Below are 24,393 nucleotides of genomic sequence, written 5' to 3'. Positions count from 1 at the left end.
TCAAGCAGAAATGCACTTGTCACTCTTATTGACACAGACTTGAAGGCATGCTCTAATATAACTGTAAGCCAGTGAAAAGAAAGAGCTAAGAAAGTATTAGAGGTAGGAATGAGTTTTCGTTTTGAGTAGGACTAAGGGAATCTGTTTCGCTTTCAAATGGGAGCTCTTTGTCCTGCTCCACATCACATGGTTAAGCCTCCAGCTGGGACATGGCGGTTTATCATGAGAATGACAGCCCCCAGGGAGGAAGGCAGGCAGCAGCTCTCAAGAAGTTTGGAAAGCAACGTTGGTCTCTGAAATGGAATTTTTAGGACATCCTGTCTGCAGGATATTTATGAATTAAATGCTCAGCCTGTGAACTGCTAGAGTCTCTGTTTAAAGCGATCGAGGAATTCTTGTAGGCTTCTGGTGTTGAAAAATTCATGCAAGTTTGTAGGAGAAGCTGCTATTTAGTGTAGAAAATAGCCAGTGTGTAATGGTGTATGTCTTACCGAGCTCTTACCATCTGCTGTTAACGTTAGAGAAATTCTCCTGTTAAGCCAAGTGTTTAAATAGTTGGCCTTACTAATCAGTTTCTGTGTTCAGTTGCAGTTCTTGTTTTCGCATTTCCCCAAGTGGACATGCTCCTGTTTGTGGGGTGCGGGAGCATGTTGGAGGTTTTAGGCCGTGACCACTTAATGGAGGAGTCATGGAGTTTATGCCGCAGACCACTGTTGGAATTGCTTTAATTATACAAAGCTCTCCAGTTTGATCAGAGCTGCGATCTGTATACCAGATGTCAGAGAAAAGAATGATGTTTTTTTTTCTCTTGCATATTTTCAGCTGTATGTAAGAGCTTTCTGTTATAAACGTGACACAGCAGGTTTGGCAACGCCTCCCTCTAAACAGGGTGGATAAGAAAAGGATCAGTTCCCGAAGCGTTTGTTTCAGTTAACCCAGTTCAGTTTCTTTAAGCTGCTGCATGGTATTTGCTGGCATCCTGTATTCATCCCGGTGGGAGTTCTCTGTTTTCTTTCTTTTACTTAGAGTCATTAGCCACTTCTCCTGTCTCCCACATTTGCAAATTATGGAGAAACTCTGCTCAAGGGCAGAAACTGTGACAGCTCTCTTACACCTTCACCCCTGCTAATTCTCTTGTGCTGTGGTGCATAAGTTTGAGCTTTGGGTTGAGTTGTGTTAAAATGGGGAATTTTTTCTTTTTAAGAAATAGCATTTGCATGACAACAGCAGCAGAAGTGGAGTTGCTTCTCTGAAGCAATCTTATTTCTCCACCGAGGCTCCTGGCTCTGTTTCCCAACAGACTTCATTGTTTCTGTTGCTTTTGTTACTCTGTTTTAATGAGATCTCCTCTCCCCCTCTTTAACGCCTATCACTTTCTGCAGAATGACAATGGACAGCAGTGAACCGGGGCATTCCTTTTGCCCAGTCCTACTACCCTTGTTTTCCACAATGTTTCCCTATTTACAAATGAGCTCTTAAGGCTATTTTGATTAGTGTAGCACTTCCACGTCTAAGCTACTGGACTCTCCCAAGCTGTCCCCTTTGGGAGAAGCCAGTACTGGAGATCATAGTTGCAATACTGTCACTTATTTCAGTAGAAGTAAATGTCAGTGTTTGCTCTGTCTTAAAAACATAATTGTTTCACATCCCAGGAGACTGTATGGGTGCCTGTGTGAATGCCAGCTAGTTGAGCTTCTGACTGAGGGCAGAGCAGGCTAACCCTGAGCTCCTCTGCTGCGATGCACCCTAATCTTCTCTGCAGCCTTTTATTATGTGGATACTAGATAGAGATGTGGTCCTGCAACCTCCTGTTTGTGGCATCCGTGGTACAGTTTCTGCAGATGGGATCCATGTGTTCAGATTATTGGAGCAGAGCGTTTCATTTGACTTCATTGGGTGTTAAATCTGGATTCAGCTCTTCCTGTGAGGTGGGGCAAGTGTCTTAAAGACTTATAGGCCTTGTGCTGTCCTTGAAAAAAGTAGGCAGGAGTCTTGCTTGCCAGAATCCAGAGTATCGTGCATTGACTCTGTATCTGGATCATCCTTCGATCCCTGGCTCAGTCTTGCATTGTTTGGAGTCTAGCAGTGGCTGGCTTGTGGACAGTGTGTCCTAGAGCGAACTTGCACAATCCTGCCAGCAGATGTAATTATCACAGGAATTCTACTGAAGAGTAACTGCTAGACATCTGTCAGACAGCTAATTTTGTTGGGAAGCCTTGCATTTATTTAATCAGCACCCTTTTTTTCCCTGTCTCCCTTGACCAGATGAATTTGATGCCTATATCATTGTGTCCTTCGTAAATGCCACACTGGTGCTGTCTATCGGAGAGACTGTAGAAGAAGTCACCGACTCTGGATTCCTGGGTACTACACCCACCTTGTCCTGCTCTCTTCTTGGTGATGATGCTTTGGTACAGGTAATGGAAAGCTGCTTCTGACATGTCTGCCACTCTCTGCTTGCTGCACGGCCGTGGTTTCTACAGTAGCGTAACATATGTCCTGTCTAAAGGTGTGGATTGGCAGAGAATGACACTTTTTCAGCCTTTCCCTTTTTATATCCCGCTAAGTGAAACTGGACCAGCTGAAGATGGTCCTGATCTCTGTCAGTGCGTGCTCAGTAGTTCCTTGCTGTAGATCAAAGACGCAATGCTTCCAGCTGGCGAGTGGCTTCGTGCTGGTTCAGCCTGTTCCCTAGCTAATGGATCACTGCTGCCAGGAGCGGTGCTTGCCTTTGGCTTTTTCTGTGTTGGAATCACCAGTGAGATGGGAGTTGGAGATGGGAGTTGTGAAGGGGATGGTAAATAAAAAAAGGTCACATCAATTCTGTTTTTCCTTCAGGTTTATCCAGATGGGATCCGGCACATCCGAGCAGATAAGAGAGTAAACGAATGGAAGACACCAGGGAAGAAAACCATTGTAAAATGTGCTGTGAACCAGAGACAAGTAGTGATAGCACTGACTGGCGGAGAACTGGTTTACTTTGAGATGGACCCGGTACGTGTGTTAATGTTGTGAATGAGTTTGGAAGAGCAAGGCAGAGTATGGGGCATGCCAGAGAGTGATCCTTGATCAGACCTGCAGAAAAGGATTCTGGAGTGAAGCATCCTTCTAGAACAGATAGATCAAAGCCCTCCACATCTGAACTCTGTCTGAGGTGATTTAATGGCTAATTAAAGACTGAGGTTCTTAACCGAGGCTGGTAATTGTGTACTTATCCTATTGCTATTCTGGTTCTTCTAATAGTAGCTGAAATAAGGCTGTAAAGAAATCATTTTAAAATATATAAAAAATCCAAAGCACTCTCTTTAAAAAAAATATGTAGGAGGGAAGGTGTGGGAGAGACATTTTGATGCTGGGTTGCCCTATTGGCTCTCTGATAAGTCTCTTGTGTTTTTCTTTCTCAGTCAGGACAGCTGAATGAGTACACGGAGAGAAAGGAGATGTCGGCTGATGTCGTTTGCATGAGCCTGGCCAACGTTCCCCCTGGGGAGCAGCGTTCCCGGTTCCTTGCTGTTGGGCTGGTGGACAACACTGTCAGAATTATCTCCCTTGACCCTTCGGTGGGTAACTATGCTGTTTCTGCCTCTTCCGTTGGCTTGAAGTGTTCAGAAGGGTGCTCCAGAGGTGGGCTGTGTCCGTCCAAGCTGTCTTTCTGTAGTCAGGTGGATGACCAGGAATGAATAGCTTGACTGGCTTTTCTGTGCTGCTTGGGAGGAGGCACGGCCCTTGATCCTAACCTGTAACAGATTGCCGTGTTTGGTGTAGTCTCGCCCATGCCTGGAGGTTCAGCTGATGTAATGGGAAAGCATTTTCTTTTTTTGTTTCATTTTGGTGTTTGTTTGGGTTTTTTTTTCCTCCCTGTCTCACTGTTTATAACGTAGCAAAAGCAGACTCCTTCTGCAAGCAGGTCAGCAGCAAACCAGCATTATCATTCCTTTACCTGCAAGCGATGAGTGTTCAAAGGATGACTGAAGTAACATAAACTTTGCTCAGGTCTCTTCATGCTAAATAGCTGCAAACTGTGCTAGAACAGTTTGGAAGGATCCAGTTTATCTTCTTCAAACCCGAGGGCTGCAACCACTCCTGCTTGCCAAAATCCACAGAGCCAGCGTCTATTGTGACTTTTCTTTTTTCTGTGCTGAATACTTCTTTATGGAGATTTAAAAGGGCATCTTTAAGCTCCTTGGATGGAGCTTGAATGCTCTCTTGCCATGCCAAGCCTTGCTGACTGGTGTGGTACCTCTTTCCTGTCTCTCACAGGATTGCTTACAGCCGCTGAGCATGCAGGCCCTTCCTGCGCAGCCCGAGTCCCTGTGCATTGTGGAGATGGGTGGCACAGAGAAGCAGGACGAGCTGGGGGAGAGGGGCTCCATCGGCTTTCTGTACCTGAACATCGGTCTGCAGGTGAGGGGTGCCGGCCGGGTTCTGACAGGCGTTTCTTGCTGAGCATTCCCTGGAAAGATGGATTGCTGTGGTAGCTTTGTCGTCATGCAGCACAGCACAAAGCCTGACTGTTCCCTCTTTGTTTACAATATGCTTAACAACTGTGACTGGGGAATTCACTGTGTGACTTGGTAGAGGTGCAAATTTCCCCGTACGTTCCTAGACTTGAGACTAGTCAAAAGACAGCATATTGTCCCAGCCTTCATGTAGGACAAATTATGCTTTTCCCCTTCCAGAAAGAGGGCATGTTCCAAAAAACCCTTCTGGGTGAAGTGTTGTTGGGCAGTTCTTTAAAAACTGCCTGTAGGGCGGAGTATCAAAGTGACTATGCACAGCCACAGGCTCTGCTCTAATAACTCTGCTGTTGCACAGCTTTTTGTTGCATCCAGTACTGATTCTCTGATCTTTGACCAAAAAATGTTGTTTTGACAATTCAACATGTGGTAAAAATAATCGGAGCAGTCTAGGTTCTCTCGCATGCCTCGGGTTTGGTGTCAGAACGCAAGGTCTTTTTAAGCAGCATGAGTTTTTGGGTGAATGCTTTGTACCAAGAGGGATTAGGATCTGGAATCAGCCCTCGGGTTTTTCACGGCTTCTGTGATGCACCAAACTTCTTGGTCTGTTTTTTGGCTTTGTTTGTTTGTTTTGAGGGGGATTGGTTGGTTGGTTTGTTTTACAGTAATTCCTTTCTGCCCCACAGGAGTGTGCAGGAGCTGTGCTTTTTAATATTAAGAGCCAATTTAGATACAGTGTGGATGCAGAAGGGGGTTGTACCAGAAGCTAGGAAAACAAACACCTAATTCTTCTGAAATTGCCCCTTCTGTTTTGAATAATGGCTCTAATCTTGATCTAACTTTCTGGTTTGCTACTGTCAAGAATGGTGTGCTGCTGCGGACTGTCCTGGATCCTGTGACTGGCGATCTTTCCGATACCAGGACCAGATACCTTGGCTCACGGCCTGTGAAACTATTCCGAGTCCGAATGCAAGGCCAAGAGGCGGTAAGTGAGGCAAGCTCTCAGAGGGGTGCAGGTCCCATCCCTGGCCGCAGCACCCCCGTTTTCCTTATTGGTGGCCAGGGTGGGGAAGCATCCTTGCAGCACAGCAGGACTCTCTGGGTCAGGGTGGGAAGTAGAATGACTTCATTACGGAGCTGCCTGGCTCGCAGCTTGCTCTTTCACAAACAGCTTTGTTCTTGTTGGTATTCCCCTTACTTCTTAGGAAGTAATGTGCTGCACTGCCTTCTTTGAGCTCAGGCTCATCTGACCCACAGGCTGTGTTTGCAGCATGTCTGGAAAGCTCTGAGCAGATTTGTGGGCTTAGAGACACTGGAAAACCTCATCTTGCCTGCCTCAGTGCACAGAGGCTGAAAGAGCCCCGTGTAGAAACCTTGTCCCTTGACAGCTTGATGCAGTGGATGGTTGTCTCCAGGCATGTTGGGAATGGCTCAGCCAGGGGCTGGACAGCTGCCTTGCGTGGTTCAAGGAAAATATTTGCAAGATTTGGCATAGAGGGAAGAATGTGTTTCATCAGAAGTGCCATTTCCAGCCTTTCTGATGTGGCACTGGGGAGATCAGCCACCCCCTGCTTGAATCATTTTTGGATGACACTTTCAGAGTTGAGAAATATTGCTGGTCAGTGTAGGGGGCTGGATCTGGGAATCTGAGCTCTGCTTTAATTGTTAGGGGTACACTGGGTGCATCTCTTCAACTTGCTCCTGCCATTCTGCCAGCTGGAACTTGGCGATGAGGTGCCTTACAATACTCGGAGAGAACAGAGCGCTTTTATACTGTGAGACTAGTCTTGGTTCCTTGTCTCACAATATGGGGAGAAAAACATGCTGCTTGTGGCCAGTCAGTGACAGGCTTGGAGTAGCCTGTGAGTGTTTCAATGTAATGCCACCTTTTATTGCTGGAAATTGATTTAGCCAGATGTATAAAGCTGAAGAGTTTAGAAGTCCATCTGCTTCGTTTCCCTTAACTTGATCGAAAATAGGCTACTGATCACCTTAAGTAAATTTCTCTTAAGAGTGCTACAGCATTTGGATTGTGACGAAGCAGGTAATATTTATTTTAAACGACCTGCTCCCATTAGAACAGGCTATTTTAAAAAGAGATACGAAAGTATTTGTTGATCTTGGCTTTTACAGATAACAGTTTTTATTGCACCTGTTTGAGTATTTGTTGTCTTGATAGTGCTTTAAAGTTCCCCTTTGTGCCGTACACCATTTCCAGATAAAACTTGAAAGCAAGTAGTATCTCTGAAGGTATGCTCTGAGCTGGGTGGAGTCCACCTGCAAGAATTCAGTTGTTCTAGTGGGTGAGAGTCTGGCACTGTACATCCATTCATGTTGCAAGGAGTCAGCTTGCCTCCATCCCCAGACCTCATGAAGTTGGTGTCTGTCTTCCCCAGGTGCTGGCCATGTCAAGCCGTTCCTGGCTCAGTTATTCTTACCAGTCACGCTTCCACCTGACTCCCCTGTCTTATGAGACGCTGGAGTTTGCGTCTGGTTTTGCTTCTGAGCAGTGCCCAGAGGGCATTGTAGCCATCTCCACAAACACATTGAGGTAAGAACTGATGGGGGAACACAAATACTTCTGAACTGGGATGTCAGGCAGAGGGAGGGGTGGTGAATTCTCACTAGCCTTTCAAAAGGAAAGAGGTAAAATGACTTAAGGGTTTTTTTGAGGTGATTTGATTATGGATAATGATTTAATAGAAACAGTCGAATGGATTTTGGAAAACAAATGGAATACACAGATAGTTATGCTGTCAAAAAGAAGTGGGGTATGCTTCTCCGATCAAATTCTCTGATCCTTGGAGAGGGAAGCTTTTAATAAATGTGAACCCGTTGTGTATTAGGATTTTGTGGTTTGCCATCTGAATTGGCTACTTTGCAGAAAACAGGCCACGTGATTTAAGAAATCAGAGGCATTACAGGGGTGCGTTTGTAGCCTTTCTAAAGTTCAGCTTGGATATTAAAAAGAAAAATGAAAATAATAGGGGAACACAAATTCAGGGGCTCTGCTTTATGCACTTGAACAGGCGCTTATTTCATATCTGTCCTCATTGAAATATTACAGCATTCATTGCTTTTAAAGGAGTCATTCTTTCTGGTTTTTAGTCACCGAATGCCAGAAGAACTGGCATTTCAGCTGGCAAGTCACAGGAAGAAAGACTTGGCATGGCATTTTTCATACTCTTAACTAAAGCGCCTCTGAGGAGCACTCGATTATGTGTCACAGTCTCTGTCACATTTAGGTTCAGATGATGTATTCCCCAAATACTCACTTTCCCTCTTCTGTGTGCTCTCTGTTCCTCTCGGGATAGACTTGCTTCAGCACCACAGCAGCCTGTCCGAAAGGGACGGGCACTCGGAATGCACCCAGGGACAGTGACAGCCCTCAAGTCAAGGACCTCGCGCTGCAGACCATGCCTGTCCTGCAGCATAGGCTCCCATTTAGGCTGCTGATTTTGCTCTGCTCTCTGGAGCTGTTTGCTAGTTGCTGTCTGGCCTGAGAAAGGTGCTGCTTGTCTCCAGCACTAGCTGGTTTCACAGACATAAAGCTCCACTCCAGTTTTGTTCTCTTGGGCAGTTGCTTTCAGACCTTGTTCAACACATGTCACATCTTTGTCCTTCAGGATTTTGGCACTGGAGAAGCTGGGGGCCGTCTTCAACCAGGTTGCCTTCCCGTTGCAGTACACACCCCGAAAATTTGTCATTCACCCAGAGAGCAACAACCTGATCATCATTGAGACAGACCACAATGCTTACACTGAGGCCACCAAGGCACAGAGGAAGCAGCAAATGGCTGAGGTAACTGGGGTGGGGGACAGGTACACACATCCCTTCCCCAGAAGGGACTTCTGCAGCTGGAAATCCTCTCTGCTCGCTAGTTCCCAGCTGCTGTTGCCTGCAAATTTTTGTGCCCTGTGTGAATGCAGGGGCTGAAGGGAGTGAAGATCTGCCTCAAAACACAAATTGCAGCAGAATACACTACTTCCCAGTGCTCCTTTCTTTGCACGTTATTACAACAGGCTTTAAGAACCACGTATTGGAGGACAGTCATGCTTGTAACACCATTCTCTGGGTTTTCTGTGACTGTTTGAGGATGTCTGGATTTCAGTGGGTTATTTTCTTCTCAATGTTGTTTCCAGAGTTGTTGATTTGGAGAAATAGCTCCCCAGACAACTGTCCCTTGGGCAGGCCAGAACTGACACTGCTGTGTTCTGAGCTGCAGAGGCTCCCTTGGGAATGAGCTCAGGGTGGGTGGAAGCTTTGGGATTTGGTGGCTTTTATGTCTTCCCAGGCAGTGCCTTGCCCTGGAATACCTGGGCTTAGGGGAAACAGGGAGGCTGTATTCTACGCAAGGCATCGGCGTGTCTGGAAAGGAAATCCACTGAGCTGTTCTTTTTCTCCTGTCCTTTAATGTGCCCTAGGAAATGGTGGAGGCTGCAGGTGAAGACGAGAGGGAGTTGGCTGCGGAGATGGCTGCAGCCTTTCTGAATGAGAATCTTCCCGAGTCCATCTTTGGTGCTCCCAAGGCAGGGAATGGACAGTGGGCCTCTGTTATCAGGGTGATGAACCCCATCCAGGGAAACACGTTAGATCTGGTCCAGCTAGAGCAGAACGAAGCTGCCTTCAGGTAAGAAGCATTGCCAGGTGCAGCAAGAATCTCAGCTTGTGAGGAGTCTTCTGTGGTTTTTTTTTTTCCCTTCTTTTGCTCAGCTGTTACTGAGTTGAAATCCAGATGCAGCATGTTATCAGGAGACTGGCTCAAAATTCCAGAAGTGATTGCCACATGCTTAAAGCTTTTGTCCTGCCTTTCCTTCCCTTCCCACCCTGATCTGTCTGCATGTGACACTGAGAGCTGGTGCTCCAGATGTGTTTGCTGGACCCCAGTGCTTAAAGAACAACACGAGGATGTAAAAGACAGATAAGAGAGCTGAGAACAAGAGAATGTGCTGCTATCTCTCACTTCCCCTTCTCATCCAGATAAACTGAGCATAGATTAAATGGAAAGGAAGTGTTAGAGGGACTGGAGGGGAAGACCAACACAATAACCACAAAGAATAGCAAGTGTCTCAGCAGGTGGAGTTAGGTCATGCTAGTCCAAAAGGCTCGCTCTGTCCTGTTTTGTCCAGGATTCCCCAACCTGGCTGAGCTAGGCACCAAGCAGGAAAAAACACTGGAAGATAGGGACAGTTTTATGTACGTGTCCAAATTGGAACAGCCTTTGAAAACCAGCTTCTAGTGGAGCTTTGCACATTGCTAGGCAGTGTCCAGCCTGTGAAAGCAGAGAAGTAACGCTTTGGGCATTGTGAAAACATGAAAGTAATGCTTTGGGCACATAGGACAGCTAGAGCACATCTTTTTATATGGGGAGTGGGGAAGAACGAAGGAATCTGCGTTAAACATTTCTGCAGGGAGGAAAAATGACCTCTGAAAAATGAAGTGTCAGTGCTGGAAGGTTGGGTTCCCAAATGTCTGCCTGCCTAGGTACAAGTTGTGCTGTCAGGGAACCCAGTCTGCGTGTGCAGCGTTAGTTTGTGTCATCATCACACTGATCTGACGTGTCTTGTCATCCCCAGCGTGGCTGTGTGCCGGTTCTCCAATACTGGTGACGAGTGGTACGTGCTGGTGGGAGTCGCCAAGGACCTGATCCTGAACCCACGCTCGGTCGCTGGGGGATTTGTCTACACGTACAAGCTGGTGAATAGCGGTGAGAAGCTGGAGTTTCTGCACAAGGTGAGAGGGATGACTGGGCCGTTTACAGGCAGAGCATTGGAACAGCTGTTTCTTCACCCTGGGTGCTGTAGTAGTATTGCAGTACTCAATAAATCGTGGGCATGGTCATCATGCTGATGTTACACGCTAGAAGCAGCCTTGGAGAAAATAAGCTGCCTGCTCTGAAATCATTTGGGACATCTTTTGCAGAGCTGAGGACTGAACACAGATCTCCCAAGAGTCTTTGCCTTAGCTATAGTCTTATCCATCTAACTGGGTAAATAGGAAAGGAGCAGTGTTTTTTGTGCCCCTGTTAGGGAGGGGAAAGAAATGCTCTGTTTCCTTTTTTGAAATATGAGCTCAGAGAGCTGCTCTGAGCTTGTTTACGATGCGAATTCATACTTGGGTCACTTGAACCCTAGTGCTAAGGCTCTCAGTCCTTGGCTGGCCATGTGAAGCTGGTGTGAGCTGTCATCTTTCTTCTGATCCTGTTTTGGTTGTGTTGTAGAAATGATTAGTAACCTAGTGACCAACTTGCTTGACAGATCTCTGGGGCTTTAGCAAAAGTTTCAGCAGAACTGTTAAAATTCTGTTCCCCTTTCACGTGCTTCCAGCATGGCTGAGATGTGAGCAGATGAGCACGTGGAAAGGAATGTTGTGGCTTCTTCACTTCCTACGGTCCTGATGCAATGAGTGGGTTGTGTCCTGGACCAGGGCCTCTTCTGGTGCCACTGAACACCCACTTGTCAGTTGACAGAGCTGATGATGTGAAATAACTTCTCTTAGCCAGTGCAACCAAGCCAAGAATGCTGTAACTGGGAGCTCTCTGCATGTTCCCATTCTCTGCTGTGGCTGATCCTCTTGGGTTGATTAGTGATGGGAGATTTTTCAGCCCTGAGTTACTGAAATTGTGGGCACACTGTAATTGTTCAGATTAACACTTTCTTCTGTGGCAGATGGCTGAATTAGATTAATGCCTTTGTTTTAAAAACAGACAATGTGGATGGGTTTAGGCAAAGGATAAAGTCTTTCTATTGGGTATAAACCAAAACCAAGAACTGAGGCAACAAGATCCTTGTTTTCTTTTGCTGCCTGCCCAGTATGAGGTTCTTACAGCAGCCCTACACTTCAGTGAAGGTGCACTGCCAGCAGTGTGGTGTCTGTGTAGTACTCAGAGCCCTGTTAGCACCACGTGTGATACGTGCTGCTGTCAAAAGGCCTACAGAGGACTGACCTTTTGCACCTCCTGTAGAACAAGATTGTGCTTAGCCTTTTACATTGAAAGCCTTGGCACAGACCAACGAGCTTCAACCAAACCGTTAGCTGAATCCATTCTGAAGCTTGGTGTAAGGTTAGCTTTGTTAATGGGGGGTCTCACAGTCTTCCTCTTCCCTCTCTAGACCCCTGTGGAGGAGGTTCCTGCAGCAATTGCTCCATTCCAAGGTAGAGTCTTAATTGGAGTTGGAAAGCTCTTGCGTGTATATGACCTGGGCAAGAAGAAACTGCTTCGGAAGTGTGAGAATAAGGTACTGGCTTTTGTTCCTGACCAGAGCTGTTAATTTGGAGCAAGTGATGCTTTGCAGCAGGAGTGAAATGAGGATTTAGCTGCTCCTCCAGCCCAAGTGTGTCTGTGCACTTGGACTTCAGAGCTGTGTGTGTGCAGGGTGCAGGCATCCGGAGCAGCACTGGCAGCTCTAGCTGGACTGGGCTGTTGTGCTGCCCCTCTGCACACCGAGCAGACATCGCTTTCCCGTTGCTGTTCAGACGGTAGTGTTGCAGGTTCATTTTTTGTACCAGCTCAAGGCAGGCTGTTAATGGATGCGTGCAGGAGTTTCACAAGCCTGTACAGACCATGCCTTTGCCCATCTGCTGCAAATGCGAGAGGCCTTACCCAGGTACAGAACAACTGCTGGAAATGTTTCCTTAGGTTAGGTGATGAGCAGGCTGGGGACAGAAGCTGGAGGGTGCATATGAGCACCTCTTCAGATCCCCAGAATCTTGAAAAGGGGATTTTTTCCTTGAAGTAGGTGATCCTTCTTGCTCAACGTCTCTGGTACTTTAGGAAAAGAAAACTGCAGAGCATGATTTTCTAGCTCTTAATTGCTTGCTCCTCGATCTCTCGTGCAAGCTGCAGAACCTGTGCCAATTCCTCATTACTGCACAAAGGAACTCCAGCAAGCTCACAGGCAGACTGGGAACTCGTAGGGGAACATTTTTTTGTGTTGGGTGTTTTTGTTGGGTTTTTTTGTTTGTTTTTTTTCCTAAAATGTGACTCACATGAAAAATTGAAGCTTTCCTTCTTGGGTCTTTGATGCCCACAGTACTGAGGAGACACCGTAGCAACGCCTGCTTGCAGGACTGTCCCTGGCATCTCAGTTTGTAGGCTTACCAGCAGTGCTTGTTCTCTGGATGTTACTCATATTCAGCAGGCTGAGAAAGATGCGTGGTGGGTGTTAGATTGCAAGGCCATGTAGTGACAGTGTCTTTAAGTTGGGGCTGTAGTATGCCAGAAATGAGAGATGGTTTTGGAGGGAATGATGGGGAATGAGGAGTGAGCCATAGTTCACAGGGGGAAATAGTGTTTCAGTTGGAGTAAGGTAGAGTTAATGGGTTCTGCTTCCCTATTTGAAGCACTCAGGTTTTGTCCTTTCTCTCTCAAAAGCACATTGCCAACTACATCTGCGGGATCCAAACCATTGGGCACAGAGTGATCGTTTCGGACGTTCAGGAGAGTTTCATCTGGGTGCGCTACAAAAGGAATGAGAACCAGCTTATCATCTTTGCCGATGACACCTATCCCCGGTGGGTCACTACAGCAACTCTCCTGGACTATGACACCGTGGCTGGAGCAGACAAGTTTGGCAACATCTGCGTGGTGAGTATGCCTCAGAGAAGTCAAGGCTTTTTGGACACAACATATTTTTCCTGAAAACATCCATGATTTGTCTTAAAAGAATGAGAATCTGTGCTTAGCTGGAGACAACGCCCTGTACCATTCAGTTGTTTTTACGGCCTGACTAGCTGTCGTCATAGCAGACGGCCACAGTTTATCAGTTTGTGAATTAAAACAAACAAGTGAAAGCATCAGCAGGTTAAAAAATGTATTTCTGAAGCATTCAGTGACTTGTGGTGAAGTTGCCCCAAAACTTGATGTGAATAAGCCTTGAAATGAAGCTTGTGATTGTGAAAGGGCCTGTGAGAACTTGCGCCAGGGTTATCACTCGTTACTGTCCCTGGCTAAACCTCATCGCCGGCATTTGGCTTTCTCTGTCGCTTCCTCTCGAAAGTTGGCTTTGTCAGTGCTGACACTTCCCTGCTTGGCTGGATTTCAGCAGGGAAGGAGGAAAGAATAGATGGTCTTTCTGCCAGAGCTTTGATCTCTTTCTGAAGTGTGCTCGGGCGCTTTGGAGCGCAGAGTTCAGCAAGCGTCTGACCCTTGCTGCCTGCAGGATTTGGCCAGCGCACACAAATCAATCCTCTTTGGTCTTCCTGCCCCACATCCACCAAACTGTTTCCTTAGCGGGAACCACCTTCAAACCATTTTGACCCTACCTCCCAGGGTGATCTGCAAGTGCCAGGCCAGGCAGAGGCTGGTCATGAGGTCCTGCCTGTGTTTTTGAGTGATAGGCCATCGGTCTTGACAACATGGTTGTTATTTAACTCTAAAGTCTTTGTTGGAGGGGCAAATTTTGCATTAAGCGTAAAGTTATTCTTGTAGAGTCCACAAAAGCAGCCTTTCAAAGACCCCCAAGGATTCTCTGGAGATAATGTGCTGCTTTTCTGCAGCGTAGTGATTTTCTTTCTCTTTCAACGCAGGTGAGATTGCCTCCCAACACCAATGATGAGGTAGATGAGGATCCCACAGGCAACAAAGCTCTCTGGGACAGGGGGCTTCTTAATGGAGCGTCGCAGAAGGTAATGCTTCGTGGGAAGTGTGTGGTTATTGTGGGAAAAGAACACGCTGCTTTTCTGTGAAGTCCTCTGCAGCGTTGTCCGGGAGATGTATTGGCAGTTCTGCTCCTACACATCTGCCGTGCTGTGGGTGATCAGTTTTCACTGTCACTGGGAGCCAAAATCAGTTTCTGAAATCACGGCCGATGCCTGCTCAGGGATGTTTGATTGAAGCAGCACGCTCGTTTTCTTCTCCTGCTTTCCCTCATTACTTGCATCCGCTTGTCCAGCTCAAGAGGGTAATTCAGCGCCATGCTGGGTTTTGCCATCTGGTCACAGGTGGAGGGCACTTCCTCTCTCAAAAGGCGTTTCAGAACTAGCAGGTGGCCACATCTATTCTGCTTTCCTCTTTCAAGCCTTTTGATGCTTTTATATAAGCTAAAGAAAAAACATGCTTCTGTGGTTGACTTCCAGGCTGAAGTGATTATGAATTACCACGTGGGAGAGACGGTGCTTTCCTTACAGAAGACCACGCTGATCCCAGGAGGCTCTGAATCTCTTGTCTATACCACCTTATCGGGGGGGATAGGAATCTTGGTCCCTTTTACTTCCCACGAGGTAAGTGAACCCCATCGTCACGCTGCAGCCTTGCTGCTTTTCTGTGCGCTCATCCCCAGCCAGTTTATTAATGATGTGCTGCATCCCGCAAGGGTAACTCTAGGGCTTTGCAGTGCGTGAAAACCTGGGCTGCAGGAAAGCCTGTGGCTGTGGGTCAGGCTCTGATGCAAAGGGGAAGAGAAGGAGCTTGTTAACTCTTTCTTCTACATTGGTTCTGTGAAGAGTTGGGAGCTTTTGTTGTTGGCACTGCTGCTCTAAATCTGTTTGTGCTCTGGAGTAGCCCTTGGGTGAGTTGGTGTCTATGAGGAGGGATCTTTTGGCATGCTTTGTTGCCTGTAAACTCTAGTGATCAGGCACTGATGCTTCAAGTCCTGAAGATGGTCCTCTGCTCCGTTTGCTGTGGCCTCCTGGAGCAGTGGGTGCCAGGACGTTAGCTCTTTGAGCTGCACCTCTGTGCTGCGCAGCTGCTAGATGCTCCAGTTCCTGTGAGGCTGATCCTGGCCGAGGAGGCACCATTGGCTGCTTATCTCTGCTGTGGGTGCTCCCAGGGTGGAAGTGGTGAGGGGGTGACCATGACCTTGGCCGCCGTGTGTGGGGCAGCTCTAGCAGAACCTGGTAATGGCAGTGTTCCAGCCCACGCGGGACCTGGCTGATGGCTGCCATCTTGCTTTGCCAGCGGCATTGACGTGTAGCAAACCATTCTCTCACCGATTTCTTCATCTCCCCAGGATCACGACTTCTTCCAGCACGTGGAAATGCACTTAAGGTCTGAGCACCCTCCTCTCTGTGGACGAGACCATCTCAGTTTCCGCTCCTACTACTTCCCGGTGAAGGTAGGTCTGAGTATTCAGGGTCAGCTGGTCACGAGGGTGCAGAGACTTGCTCTGGGACACAGAACTGCTTTGAGGTGTGGCAGAAGCAAGTCATGGGGAAGGCTGGGGCGATGTAGACTGTAGCTGGTGTAGGAACTGTGGCAGGAGCTGAAGCTGGTGCTTGAATAGCACTCTGTGGGGAGAGCAGTGCTTGGCACTTAATACCGTGTCTGTTTTGGTTTCTTAGCCCTTGTAATGAGCCTTCTGAGGGTTGGTCTTGAGACACAAGCCCAGAGGTGCTGATGCTGCGCTTCTCTACTTGCCACAGCGTCTCTTTTTTCCATCTGGAGAAGCAGATCTGGAGCTGTTGGCATGGCTGGCTCAGACTGGGTGTTGCCTGGGGGATGTATTTTTTCCGCCACCATTGAGATGGAAAATCTCATAAGCAACGGCTGTTCCTGCTTATTTCTGCATTTGAACCTGTCAGCTGCTCAGTGCTGTGACCAGAAGGGTCCAGAGTACTAACTAGAGTAACTATGTGGTAACTACTACCAGAGTAACGTATGTAGTATCAGTCAGAAAACTGTCCCAGCAGCTGAAGCTGTCCAAGCGTGGAGGGTGAGTGCTCTTGGTGAGCTCGGTGCTGACCTGTGGCCTGCACGGTCTCAAAGGTGTCTCACATCTGACTGAAGATGCCGTTCAGCCACCTTCTGCAGCCTCCCAGCACACACCGCTTGGACCAGAGTTGGATCCGGCTTCCCTTCCCTTGTGTGATTCTTCAGCTGCACCCGGGCTTTTTGGGTTTCTCCTTTTGTTAATCAAGCTGGCCAGTAATTAATTTGATGCTAACTGCTGCTATTCAGCAGATGAGGTCACCGAGCGTGGTCTTGCTTCCAGGACAGGATTAAGGAGCTCCTGGGAACAAACTGTTTGTTGCCATTTTTCCCTGTTCAGGCAGGATTCAGTGCCTCTGTGTTGTGTCAATTCAGTGCTCTCTTCCTTGCCCCTCCAGAATGTGATCGATGGGGACCTGTGTGAGCAGTTCAACTCCATGGAGCCCAACAAACAAAAGAACGTGGCCGAAGAGCTGGACCGGACCCCCCCTGAGGTGTCCAAGAAGCTGGAAGACATCCGCACGCGCTACGCTTTCTGAGCGGCAGCGGCAGGAGCGGAGCCCCTCGCTGGGCTCCCACAGACGCTCTCCCAAGCACGGCTGGGAGGAGGAGGAATGGGTGCTTTTTATTTTCCCTTTTTAAACAGTGGTTTGCTCCTCTTGGTTTATGTTTCAAAGTAACGTGACTCCAGTAAATGCAGTGTCAGGTATTAGGTCTCCCAAGTGCGAAGGCTCCGGACGTTCTGGGTTGCAGCCAGAGAGATTCCCTGTTAGGAAGCGCCCGCGGAAGGGTGCAGGCTGACCCTCAGCCCCATCTCCTGCGCCCCCCTTCTCCCTTTTAGGGTGAGGGTGTCTTGTGCTGGCCTTGCAGAAAGCCCTGTAGGGCACATCCAGCTGAGTCTTTGTAGGATCAAGTGGGTTTTGCAATTTCCCAGCTTTTTGATAAAGGGAACGGGCTGTGGCGTGACTCAGGATTAGTAGTCGGGGGCGAGAAGCTCTGGGCTCCCGGCAGCCCGGGGAGCAGGCGGTGGGAAGGCTGGGGCTGGGCGGAGGGCGGAACTGTCACACTTGTCCTGCATTGCAAGGGGGTTTTTTGGACTCACCATTTCTGACTGTTTTCCCTGTAAATAGAGTTTTGTACAATGTTGACTCTCTTTGGGGGTGGGGAAGAGCGAGGCCTGAGCCTGGGACTTGATTTGTTTCATAATAACTTTGGCAAGAGCAGCGTCTCCGAGCTGTGACTGCGAACAGCACATGAAGAATAAAAGCCTGGTTTGTAACTACCCTGACTCGGGGGATCCTCTCCTTTGCAGCGGCTACTGCTGCCCGGGTGGGAGCTGGAGGGGTGGAGGAGGAGGACAGAAATGTCCTCGACCCCGTGCCCTGCGTGGATGCTGTGGCCCCGCAGGTGTGCGAGCCCCTCTCCCCCCCTTCCCTGCCTGCAGCTGGACCTGAGCCCACCAGCACGTCTTGCAGCCAGAGCTGCCCCGGGACACACACAAAGTGTGGGGTAGGTGGAGAAATCCGGCCAAGGAAGGGTCTTGCCCCCAGCTACTCTTTCTCTAGCCCTGCCAGGGCTGTGCTGGGGCTCAAGGCTCCTTCTGTTGCCCTGCGAAGCAGCTGCAGCTCGGGAAGGAGGGGCTGGGGGAAGGTGTTTCTGGAGCTCACCCATGCAGTGGGCACTTCCTGGTCCTGCTTCCCGTCTCGGCTGCGGTGGTGGGTGCTGGTGAGGTCCCTTAGCAGCAGGCACGGAGCCCAGCTCTCGTTTGGGCCTTGCCCTCGCGTGAATAGCTGCACCTCCCCTCTCAGCCGTTGTTACGGGATGGTGTTGGCAGGGGCTTCACCCAGGGCTGCACCCTTTGGCTCTGATGCGGCACCCAGGCACTGCTGCCGGCCCCACCCAGGGAGCTTTGTGCTCCCTTCCCACACCTCACCGGGAGGGGGAAGTACAGGAGGGGTCTTGCCTTGGCTTGTCAGGGGCAGGGGCTGCCCCCTCCCTGCCTTCCCCAGCCCCTCGTGCTTGCCCACGGTGTGGTGATGCCCCATCTCCAGGGGGGAGTGTTTCCAGGAGAGCTCCAGCAGAACTCGGTGTCTCCTTCGTCCTAAGATGAGGGTGAAATCGCACCCGAGGGGACCTGGGGTGTTCCCAAACCGGTTCCAACACAAGGTTTGGCTTCCTCGGCCAGGCCTGCGTCACTAACCTGTCTCCAGTGCGAGGCAAAGCTGGGGAGGGGCTGAGCCCCAGCCTGGAGGCGTGGGTGGGCTGCGCCCGGGGCTGGCTGAGCCCCCAGACCCCCTTTGCCTGGGGGGCTCCAACCTGGGGCCCCCCCAGCCTCCCTGTGAGGGCTCTCCCCTGCTGATGCCCTGGAGCAGAGCTCCTGGGCTGGGGCCGTGCACAGGGGCTGTTTGCCTTGGGCTCGCACCAGCGGTGATTTCCAGCCCCGTGCAGCCAAGGAGGGCAAAGCGCCTCCAGCACTGTGCTGCGCAGCTCCGCGCTTCCCCTGCGCTTCCTCGCCCCATCCCGCTGCCAAGCTGCTGACTACGTGGGCAGGGAATGCTACCCCGTGGCTTCCTCCAACGCCCGCAGCAGCTGCGGGCAAAATCCCTGCGGACACGGAGGTGAGGAGCTGGACCAGCTCCTTCCCCTGCTCCGGGCTGAGCATCTTGCCCCCGGCCAGGCCCGGAGCTGGGAGGGAGGCGAGGGCAGTGCCCAGGAGCTGGCCAGGGAAGGGGGACGTTGCCAGGAGGGCGGCCGTGGCCCTGGGCGGGTGCCAGGGGAATCCCAGCGCGCTCTCCTCGTGCCCAGGAGCGCATTCCTTCCCACGCGTTTCCCTGGGAGCGCTGACCCCCTCTTTGAGAGCTGGGTACTCTCACCGACCCCCGGGACGCCTGGCAGCCCTGAGCGCAGAGGCAGCCGGCTCTCCCAAGTGGCTCTTCAGGGGGGAGGCCACTGTCCTGTCCCCACTGCTGTCCCCCGCTGCTGGCAGGGGTTCAGCCCCGAAGCATCCCGAGGAGACAGTGGGGGCTTGGGTCGGCGGGAGCGCTGCTGGCCTGGAGACAGCCAGGGATGCCCGGCCCCTCCGGCGTGGCTCTGGGCAGCCACCCCTGCCCTAGCGCGGCCCTCGTGTGGGGAAAGGCCGGGCTGACACCCGCTTGGGGTGCCCTGAAATGTGCCTGTGGGTGCCCAGCACGGCGAGCACCCTGCGACACAGGGCCAGGGCAGCCCAGCGCCCTGGGGGTGCCGGTGCTGGCAGAGCAGAGCGCCCTGGGGTGCCTGGGGGTGTGCGGCGTGGTTAGCCGAGCACCCCGGGAGGATGTGGGCACCCAGCCGGGTTGGGTGAGCACCCTGGGGGCACGCTGCGGGGCTGGCCCAGCACCCTGAGGTGCAGGGGGGCTGTGCAGTGCGGTTAGCTGAGCACCCCGGGGCACCCAGCCAGGACAGCCAAGCACCTGAGGAGCACCTAACGGGGGCAGCCACGCACCCCAGGGAGCAGAGAGGGACCCGGGGGGTTTAGCTGAGCACCCCGGGGACACCCACCCGGCATAGCCGAGCACCCCGGGGACACCCAGTCGGCATAGCCGAGCCCCCGCTGCAGGGCCGGGCCGTGCCGGGCCGTGCGGGGCGGTCGCTCGGTCCCCGCTCCCGGCCGGCCCCCGGAGCCGCCCCGCCCGCTCCCCGCGCCGCCGCCCCCCGCCCGCCTCCCGGGAAGCGCCGGGCCCGGCCCCGCCACCGCCACCGCCCGCGGGGGGACGCGGCCCGCGCCAGGTGGGTCTCGCGGCGTGGGGGGGGGGGACACGGGGCCCGGTGGCGTGTGCGGGGGGACACGGCACGCGGGTCCCTTCACGTGAGGACGGGGTGTGGGGACATGGGACCGGCCCCTTTTGCGTGGGGACACGGCGCGGTGCCTTCGCGTGGGGGCGTGGGGTGGGGACACGGCGTGGGGACACAGCATGGCCTCTGTGTGGGGACATGGCATGGCTGCCTTCCCCTGGGACACAGCATGGGGACACAGGGTGACCCCCTTTGCGTGGGGACGTGGTGTGGGGACACGGTGTGGGGACACATGCGTGGCCCCTTCTGTGCGGGGACATGGCACAGCCCCCCCTTCGCGTGGGGACCCAGCGTGGGGTGACCTGGCTGCTTCGCCAGCCCCAGCGCTCCTTGGCTGAGCTCCAGCTGAGGCCGGACAAACTCATTGCTTCGATAACGGGGCTGGGCTGGGTGTCCCCTCACCCCCCCACCCTGGAAACCCCCGGGGGGTGGCACCGGGGGAAGCCCTGCCCCGAGTGGGACGTGGACACCCGCAGCTCCACGGCCACCCACAGCCCTTCGGCCACCCAGGGCTCGCGTGGGGCCATCCCTGCCCCGCAGCCCCCGGGGTGCGGAGCGGGTGCCCTCCCTGGGGGGCTGCAGCCCGGGCACCCGCCTGCCCTGGGGCTGCAGCCGGGGCTCTCTCCCCCCCTAGATCCCCTCTTGCAGTGCAGGGGGGGTCCTGCACCCCCCGGCACCCTGTGATGGCCCCGCGACCTGCTGCCTCCCCGCAGCCAGCCGGAGAGGAGACCCCAGCGGGGACAGCCGGGGAGGGGGACTGACCCCCCATCCATGGCACGGGGCAACCATCGGGGGCTACCGGAGAGCAGCCCAGCACCCGGTCCCTGCGCCTGTCCCTTGTCCCCCTGCCACGCACACCGCTGCCCCGGAGGCTCCCGGCCAGCCCTGGCCATGTAGGCACAGCCTGAGGCTCCGCCGGCGGCCACCGTCACCATGCAGCAGGGCTACGCGGCCGTCCTGTGTGAGTACAGCTTGGGGACGGGGCGGGGGGGACAGCGGCGGGGGTCACCCCGGTGGGTGTCCCCAGGGGAGGGGGCTGACGCCGCTCGCTGTGGGCTGCGCAGGTGTCCTGGCTGTGCTGGGGCTGGAGGCCGCGGCGCCGGGCGAGTGCGAGCTCACGCGCCTGCTCCAGGACAAGCTGCGGTACGAGATGCGCCTGCAGTACATGGTAACCCCGGTTTGGGGGGGCTGGGGGGGCACGTGGCGTTGCAGAGCCCAGGTTGGCTCTGGGGGGTGGTGGGAATGCAGCTGTGGGGGGAGGTGGGAGGTGGGGGATGATTTTTTTTACTGGGGGCAACTTGTGCCCAGAGCTGCTTCTGCTGGTCCATCCTCGGTGGTTGACCGCGTCAAAGGGCTTCCCCATGGGTTCGCCGGTGTCACGCCGAGGCTGGCAGGGATGTCCCTGTCCCTTTGCCGCCAGCCCCTGTGCTCTTCTCCGCCTTCCCAGAAACACTACTTCCCCATCGACTACACGGTCCAGGTCCAGTACGAAGAGGTGCTGAGGCCGTCTAACATCACCCGCCTGGTAGGATGGTGGCAGGGGACAGCCCCGTGGCGGGGACACTCCGGGGACCCGCACGGAGGGGCTGTGTGGGTCTCACCCAGGGCACCCTCTCGCCCGCAGCGCAACGGGACGGTGTCGGAGGCGGCGCTGCGGTACCTCTGGTTCCACGTGAGCTCCCAGGCGATGCTGCGCATCCGCGAGGTGCTGCCGGAGAAGCACCCGTCCTGGCCGTACACCCAGGAGCTCTGCCGGCTCTTCGACGCCCTGGGCAAGGAGTACAGCGCGTACCGGCAGGTGGGGACACCCCGGGGCCCCCCCGGCACACCCCACGCAGGGGTGCTGTGGGGACACGCACCCATGGGTGTGAGCACGCACAGCCCCCCCGTGTGTGGGTGTTGTGGGAGGGCAGAGGTTGGCACCCCTGGGTGTAGGTGTTGTGAGGGGGGGCAGAGGTTGGCACCGCTGGATTTGGGGCCGTGGGACAGCGCCGGGAGGTGCCACACATCTGGCATTGGTGGTTCAGTGGTAGAATTCTCGCCTGCCACGCGGGAGGCCCGGGTTCGATTCCCGGCCAATGCAGAAGGACTTTTTCTTGCCTTGCAACTTGCCCCCCTGGGGGGCTGGCAAGGATGGGGCGGGGGCAACAGGACTGCCACCACCACTGTCATGGGCCGGCAGTGCCACAGCAGGTGACCCCCAAATTCCTTCCCGTTTTCCCGGTGGCAGTAGCTCGCTGCAGAGGTAGCAGAGGTCCTGCCCCTGCTCCCAGGCCTCTGTTGCCTCCATGGAGTCACTGCACCCCGGAGGCAGCTGCGTTTGGGTGCTGGGTAGGGGTGGCCTGTCACAGCTGGGTCTCCAAGGTGAACCCAAAGTGTATCTGAATTGCCCTGTGCCATGGGTCACGCTCTGCAGCCCCTACAAAGTTTTCTCGTTCTGGTGTTAACTCTGAAGGCTAATGACAACCCCCCTCAATGGAGGTGATGTGTGAGGCAGCAGGAAGAGGCGCTGCCATGGCTGGAGCCCGGGCACCAGAGCTGTTTACTGGGGTTCTCTCTTGAGGGGGTTCACAGCCGGCAGTGCCTGTCCCTGCTGCTGCCACCCCGCTGGGTTTGGGGGCGTGGAGCAGGGCTGTGGGGCACCCCACATCTGGCATTGGTGGTTCAGTGGTAGAATTCTCGCCTGCCACGCGGGAGGCCCGGGTTCGATTCCCGGCCAATGCAGCAGCTGCAGCTTTTGCACCCCATGGGGGCACCTCGAGGGCTGTCGGGGTTCCCGGAGGTTGTCCCTTGGGCACCCCTGGTACCCTTGGCCCTGTCCAGGTGCCCCTGTGTGGGTGCACAGTGCTGATGGCTCCTTTCTTGGCTCCCTTCTTGAGCCCGGGGGGACCTTGGTGACACCGCGGTGACCTGTCCCTGCAGACAGACGTGGAGGCGGTGGTGGCCGACCTGGTGAAGCTGGTGCACAGCGCGGGCGCCGAGAGCCGGAGGAAGGCCGTGCGCCCCAAGGCGCTGCTGGACAACTGCCTCAAGGTCATGCGGATGCTCTACGGAGCGCCCTGTGAGTGGGGACCCGGGGGGGACACCTTTGGGAACCGAGGTGCCACGCGTGGGGGGGTCCTGTCCTGTCCCACATGGTGACACCTGTCTCCTCTGCCCAGGTCAGTGGGAGTCCACCTAACGCCGCAGAAGACCCCTCGCTTGACGCCTTCTCCTCGCCCTGGAGCCTGGGATGCTGCTTCTGCTCTGCCCCCCGCTGAGCAAAGCCCTTGAGGGTCCCCAAGGAAGGTGCAAAGGGGGGGGGACACAAATACATCCCCTCCGGGACCAAATGCCACCCCCTCCGGGACCATGGGCCTGTGCACGGCCACGGGGTCCCCATCTGGAATGCCGGGTGCCTTCTGCGTGGGTGCGGGCTGGGGGGGCTGGGACGCAGCCCCCGGTGGCTGCAGGGGGGGACACGCTGGGGCATTGCCCAGTTCCTCTCCGTTTGTATTTTTTTCCTCAGCTTTCATTAAACACCCGTTAATCCTCCAGCGTTGCAGCTTCCACCGGGGTCCCGGGAGCCTCCGTCCTTACCCCAAATAAAGGCCCAGCAGCGAGAACCCCGGCTGCCTCCCCTGCCTCCTCTTCTGGGGTGTCACTCCCTGCGGGGGGGCCGAGATGTTTGCCCTGATATAGGGACCCCCCCCAAGGCCAGCGCCTGCCAAGCCACCTCCATCAGAAAACATCTGGATTTATTTGTTGTGCTTGGCCAGCGCGGCGCGCCGGAGGGGCTGGGGGCTGGCTGCCTGCCTCCCCCCTCCCCAGCTTAGTTAATTATCTTAATCAGCTATTAGAGCTCTTAATTGGTGTATTCCTGGCTGGAGGGGCTGCTTAGGCTTACACGTCTCTGAGTGCGTGCAGGTGAGGCTGTGGGCGCTGATGCGATGTCTTCCTCCTCCTCCTCCCCACCCTCCATGCCTAGCGAAGGTTCCTGTTTATATACAGCCCACGCAAAGCTCATATAAACCCCCCCAACTATGAGCTGCTGCTGGATAAAGGGCTGTAATTCAAGGGACCCCCCCCTCGCCCATCCCTGCTGGCTTTAACAAACAGCCCCCGGCTGGGCCGGGGTCTCACCTGGGGCTGGCCGAGACCCCCCGGGCTGAGCTCCCACCTCGAGCGTGGGAACAGCCCCCCCGGGCTCCTCCGCTGTGGGAAAAACGAAGCTGGCCCGGGGACAATGACCCCGGCGAGGCCCCGGAGCAGCGAGCGGCTGCGCTCCAGGCTGGCCAGAGCTCCGCGTTTCCAGCCCAAGTGCCCACTTGAGATGTTGCGACATGGCTTTTCCTGTCCCTCTTTCGAGGGACAAAAATGTCAACTGAGAGCGGCCACAGAGACGCGCTCACGCAATGGGGAGTCAGAGCCTGTTTGTAGTATCTCGGGCTGTACCGTGAGCTGGGGTGGGTGCGGGGA

General features: G+C 53.7%; 2 protein-coding genes and 2 non-coding genes across 5 annotated transcripts in view; all 4 read left to right on the top strand.

The window, feature by feature from the left end:
- Nucleotides 1-17,386, top strand: part of SF3B3 (splicing factor 3b subunit 3) — a 29,895-nt gene extending 12,509 nt beyond the window's left edge. Inside the window, exons 12-26 of the mRNA XM_068411335.1 lie at nucleotides 2,266-2,417; nucleotides 2,839-2,994; nucleotides 3,405-3,560; nucleotides 4,261-4,404; nucleotides 5,320-5,442; nucleotides 6,854-7,008; nucleotides 8,084-8,258; nucleotides 8,882-9,087; nucleotides 10,034-10,190; nucleotides 11,570-11,695; nucleotides 12,832-13,044; nucleotides 13,986-14,084; nucleotides 14,535-14,678; nucleotides 15,407-15,511; nucleotides 16,503-17,386. Of these exons, the coding sequence (XP_068267436.1) occupies nucleotides 2,266-2,417; nucleotides 2,839-2,994; nucleotides 3,405-3,560; nucleotides 4,261-4,404; nucleotides 5,320-5,442; nucleotides 6,854-7,008; nucleotides 8,084-8,258; nucleotides 8,882-9,087; nucleotides 10,034-10,190; nucleotides 11,570-11,695; nucleotides 12,832-13,044; nucleotides 13,986-14,084; nucleotides 14,535-14,678; nucleotides 15,407-15,511; nucleotides 16,503-16,643 (2,252 nt within the window). The 3' untranslated portion in view covers nucleotides 16,644-17,386. The remainder of the gene's footprint in view (nucleotides 1-2,265; nucleotides 2,418-2,838; nucleotides 2,995-3,404; nucleotides 3,561-4,260; nucleotides 4,405-5,319; nucleotides 5,443-6,853; nucleotides 7,009-8,083; nucleotides 8,259-8,881; nucleotides 9,088-10,033; nucleotides 10,191-11,569; nucleotides 11,696-12,831; nucleotides 13,045-13,985; nucleotides 14,085-14,534; nucleotides 14,679-15,406; nucleotides 15,512-16,502) is intronic.
- Nucleotides 17,387-19,797: 2,411 nt separating this feature from the next.
- Nucleotides 19,798-23,520, top strand: IL34 (interleukin 34). 2 transcript variants are annotated; one of them, XM_068411522.1, is made up of 7 exons: nucleotides 19,798-19,869; nucleotides 20,649-20,896; nucleotides 21,000-21,103; nucleotides 21,383-21,460; nucleotides 21,560-21,733; nucleotides 22,858-22,996; nucleotides 23,097-23,520. In XM_068411522.1, exons 2-7 carry the CDS (start codon nucleotides 20,869-20,871, stop codon nucleotides 23,114-23,116), a joined length of 543 nt encoding a protein of 180 aa, XP_068267623.1. In that variant the 5' UTR covers nucleotides 19,798-19,869; nucleotides 20,649-20,868; the 3' UTR covers nucleotides 23,117-23,520. The 2 variants fall into 2 exon arrangements, with proteins under 2 accessions (XP_068267623.1, XP_068267622.1); XM_068411521.1 differs by having other exon boundaries at nucleotides 19,803-19,869; nucleotides 20,570-20,896.
- On the top strand, nucleotides 21,948-22,018 carry TRNAG-GCC (transfer RNA glycine (anticodon GCC)). The gene has a single exon. It is a non-coding gene; the product is annotated as a tRNA-Gly (tRNA).
- Nucleotides 22,589-22,659, top strand: TRNAG-GCC (transfer RNA glycine (anticodon GCC)). Its single transcript has one exon. It is a non-coding gene; the product is annotated as a tRNA-Gly (tRNA).
- Nucleotides 23,521-24,393: the final 873 nt, after the last annotated feature.

The sequence above is a fragment of the Nyctibius grandis genome, chromosome 12, assembly GCF_013368605.1.
Source record: "Nyctibius grandis isolate bNycGra1 chromosome 12, bNycGra1.pri, whole genome shotgun sequence".
Classification (NCBI taxonomy): Eukaryota; Metazoa; Chordata; class Aves; order Nyctibiiformes; family Nyctibiidae; genus Nyctibius; species Nyctibius grandis.
Note: the sequence above shows the minus strand (reverse complement) of the source record. Positions and strands in the feature narration are given on the sequence as shown.

Excerpts from the sequence above, each read along its gene's own strand:
- IL34 (XM_068411522.1), top strand. The coding sequence starts at position 20,869 with ATGCAGCAGGGCTACGCGGCCGTCCTGT. Across the intron at positions 20,897-20,999 it reads GGGCTACGCGGCCGTCCTGT|GTGTCCTGGCTGTGCTGGGG; the intron begins GTGAGTACAGCT and ends TGGGCTGCGCAG. Across the intron at positions 21,104-21,382 it reads AGATGCGCCTGCAGTACATG|AAACACTACTTCCCCATCGA; the intron begins GTAACCCCGGTT and ends CCGCCTTCCCAG.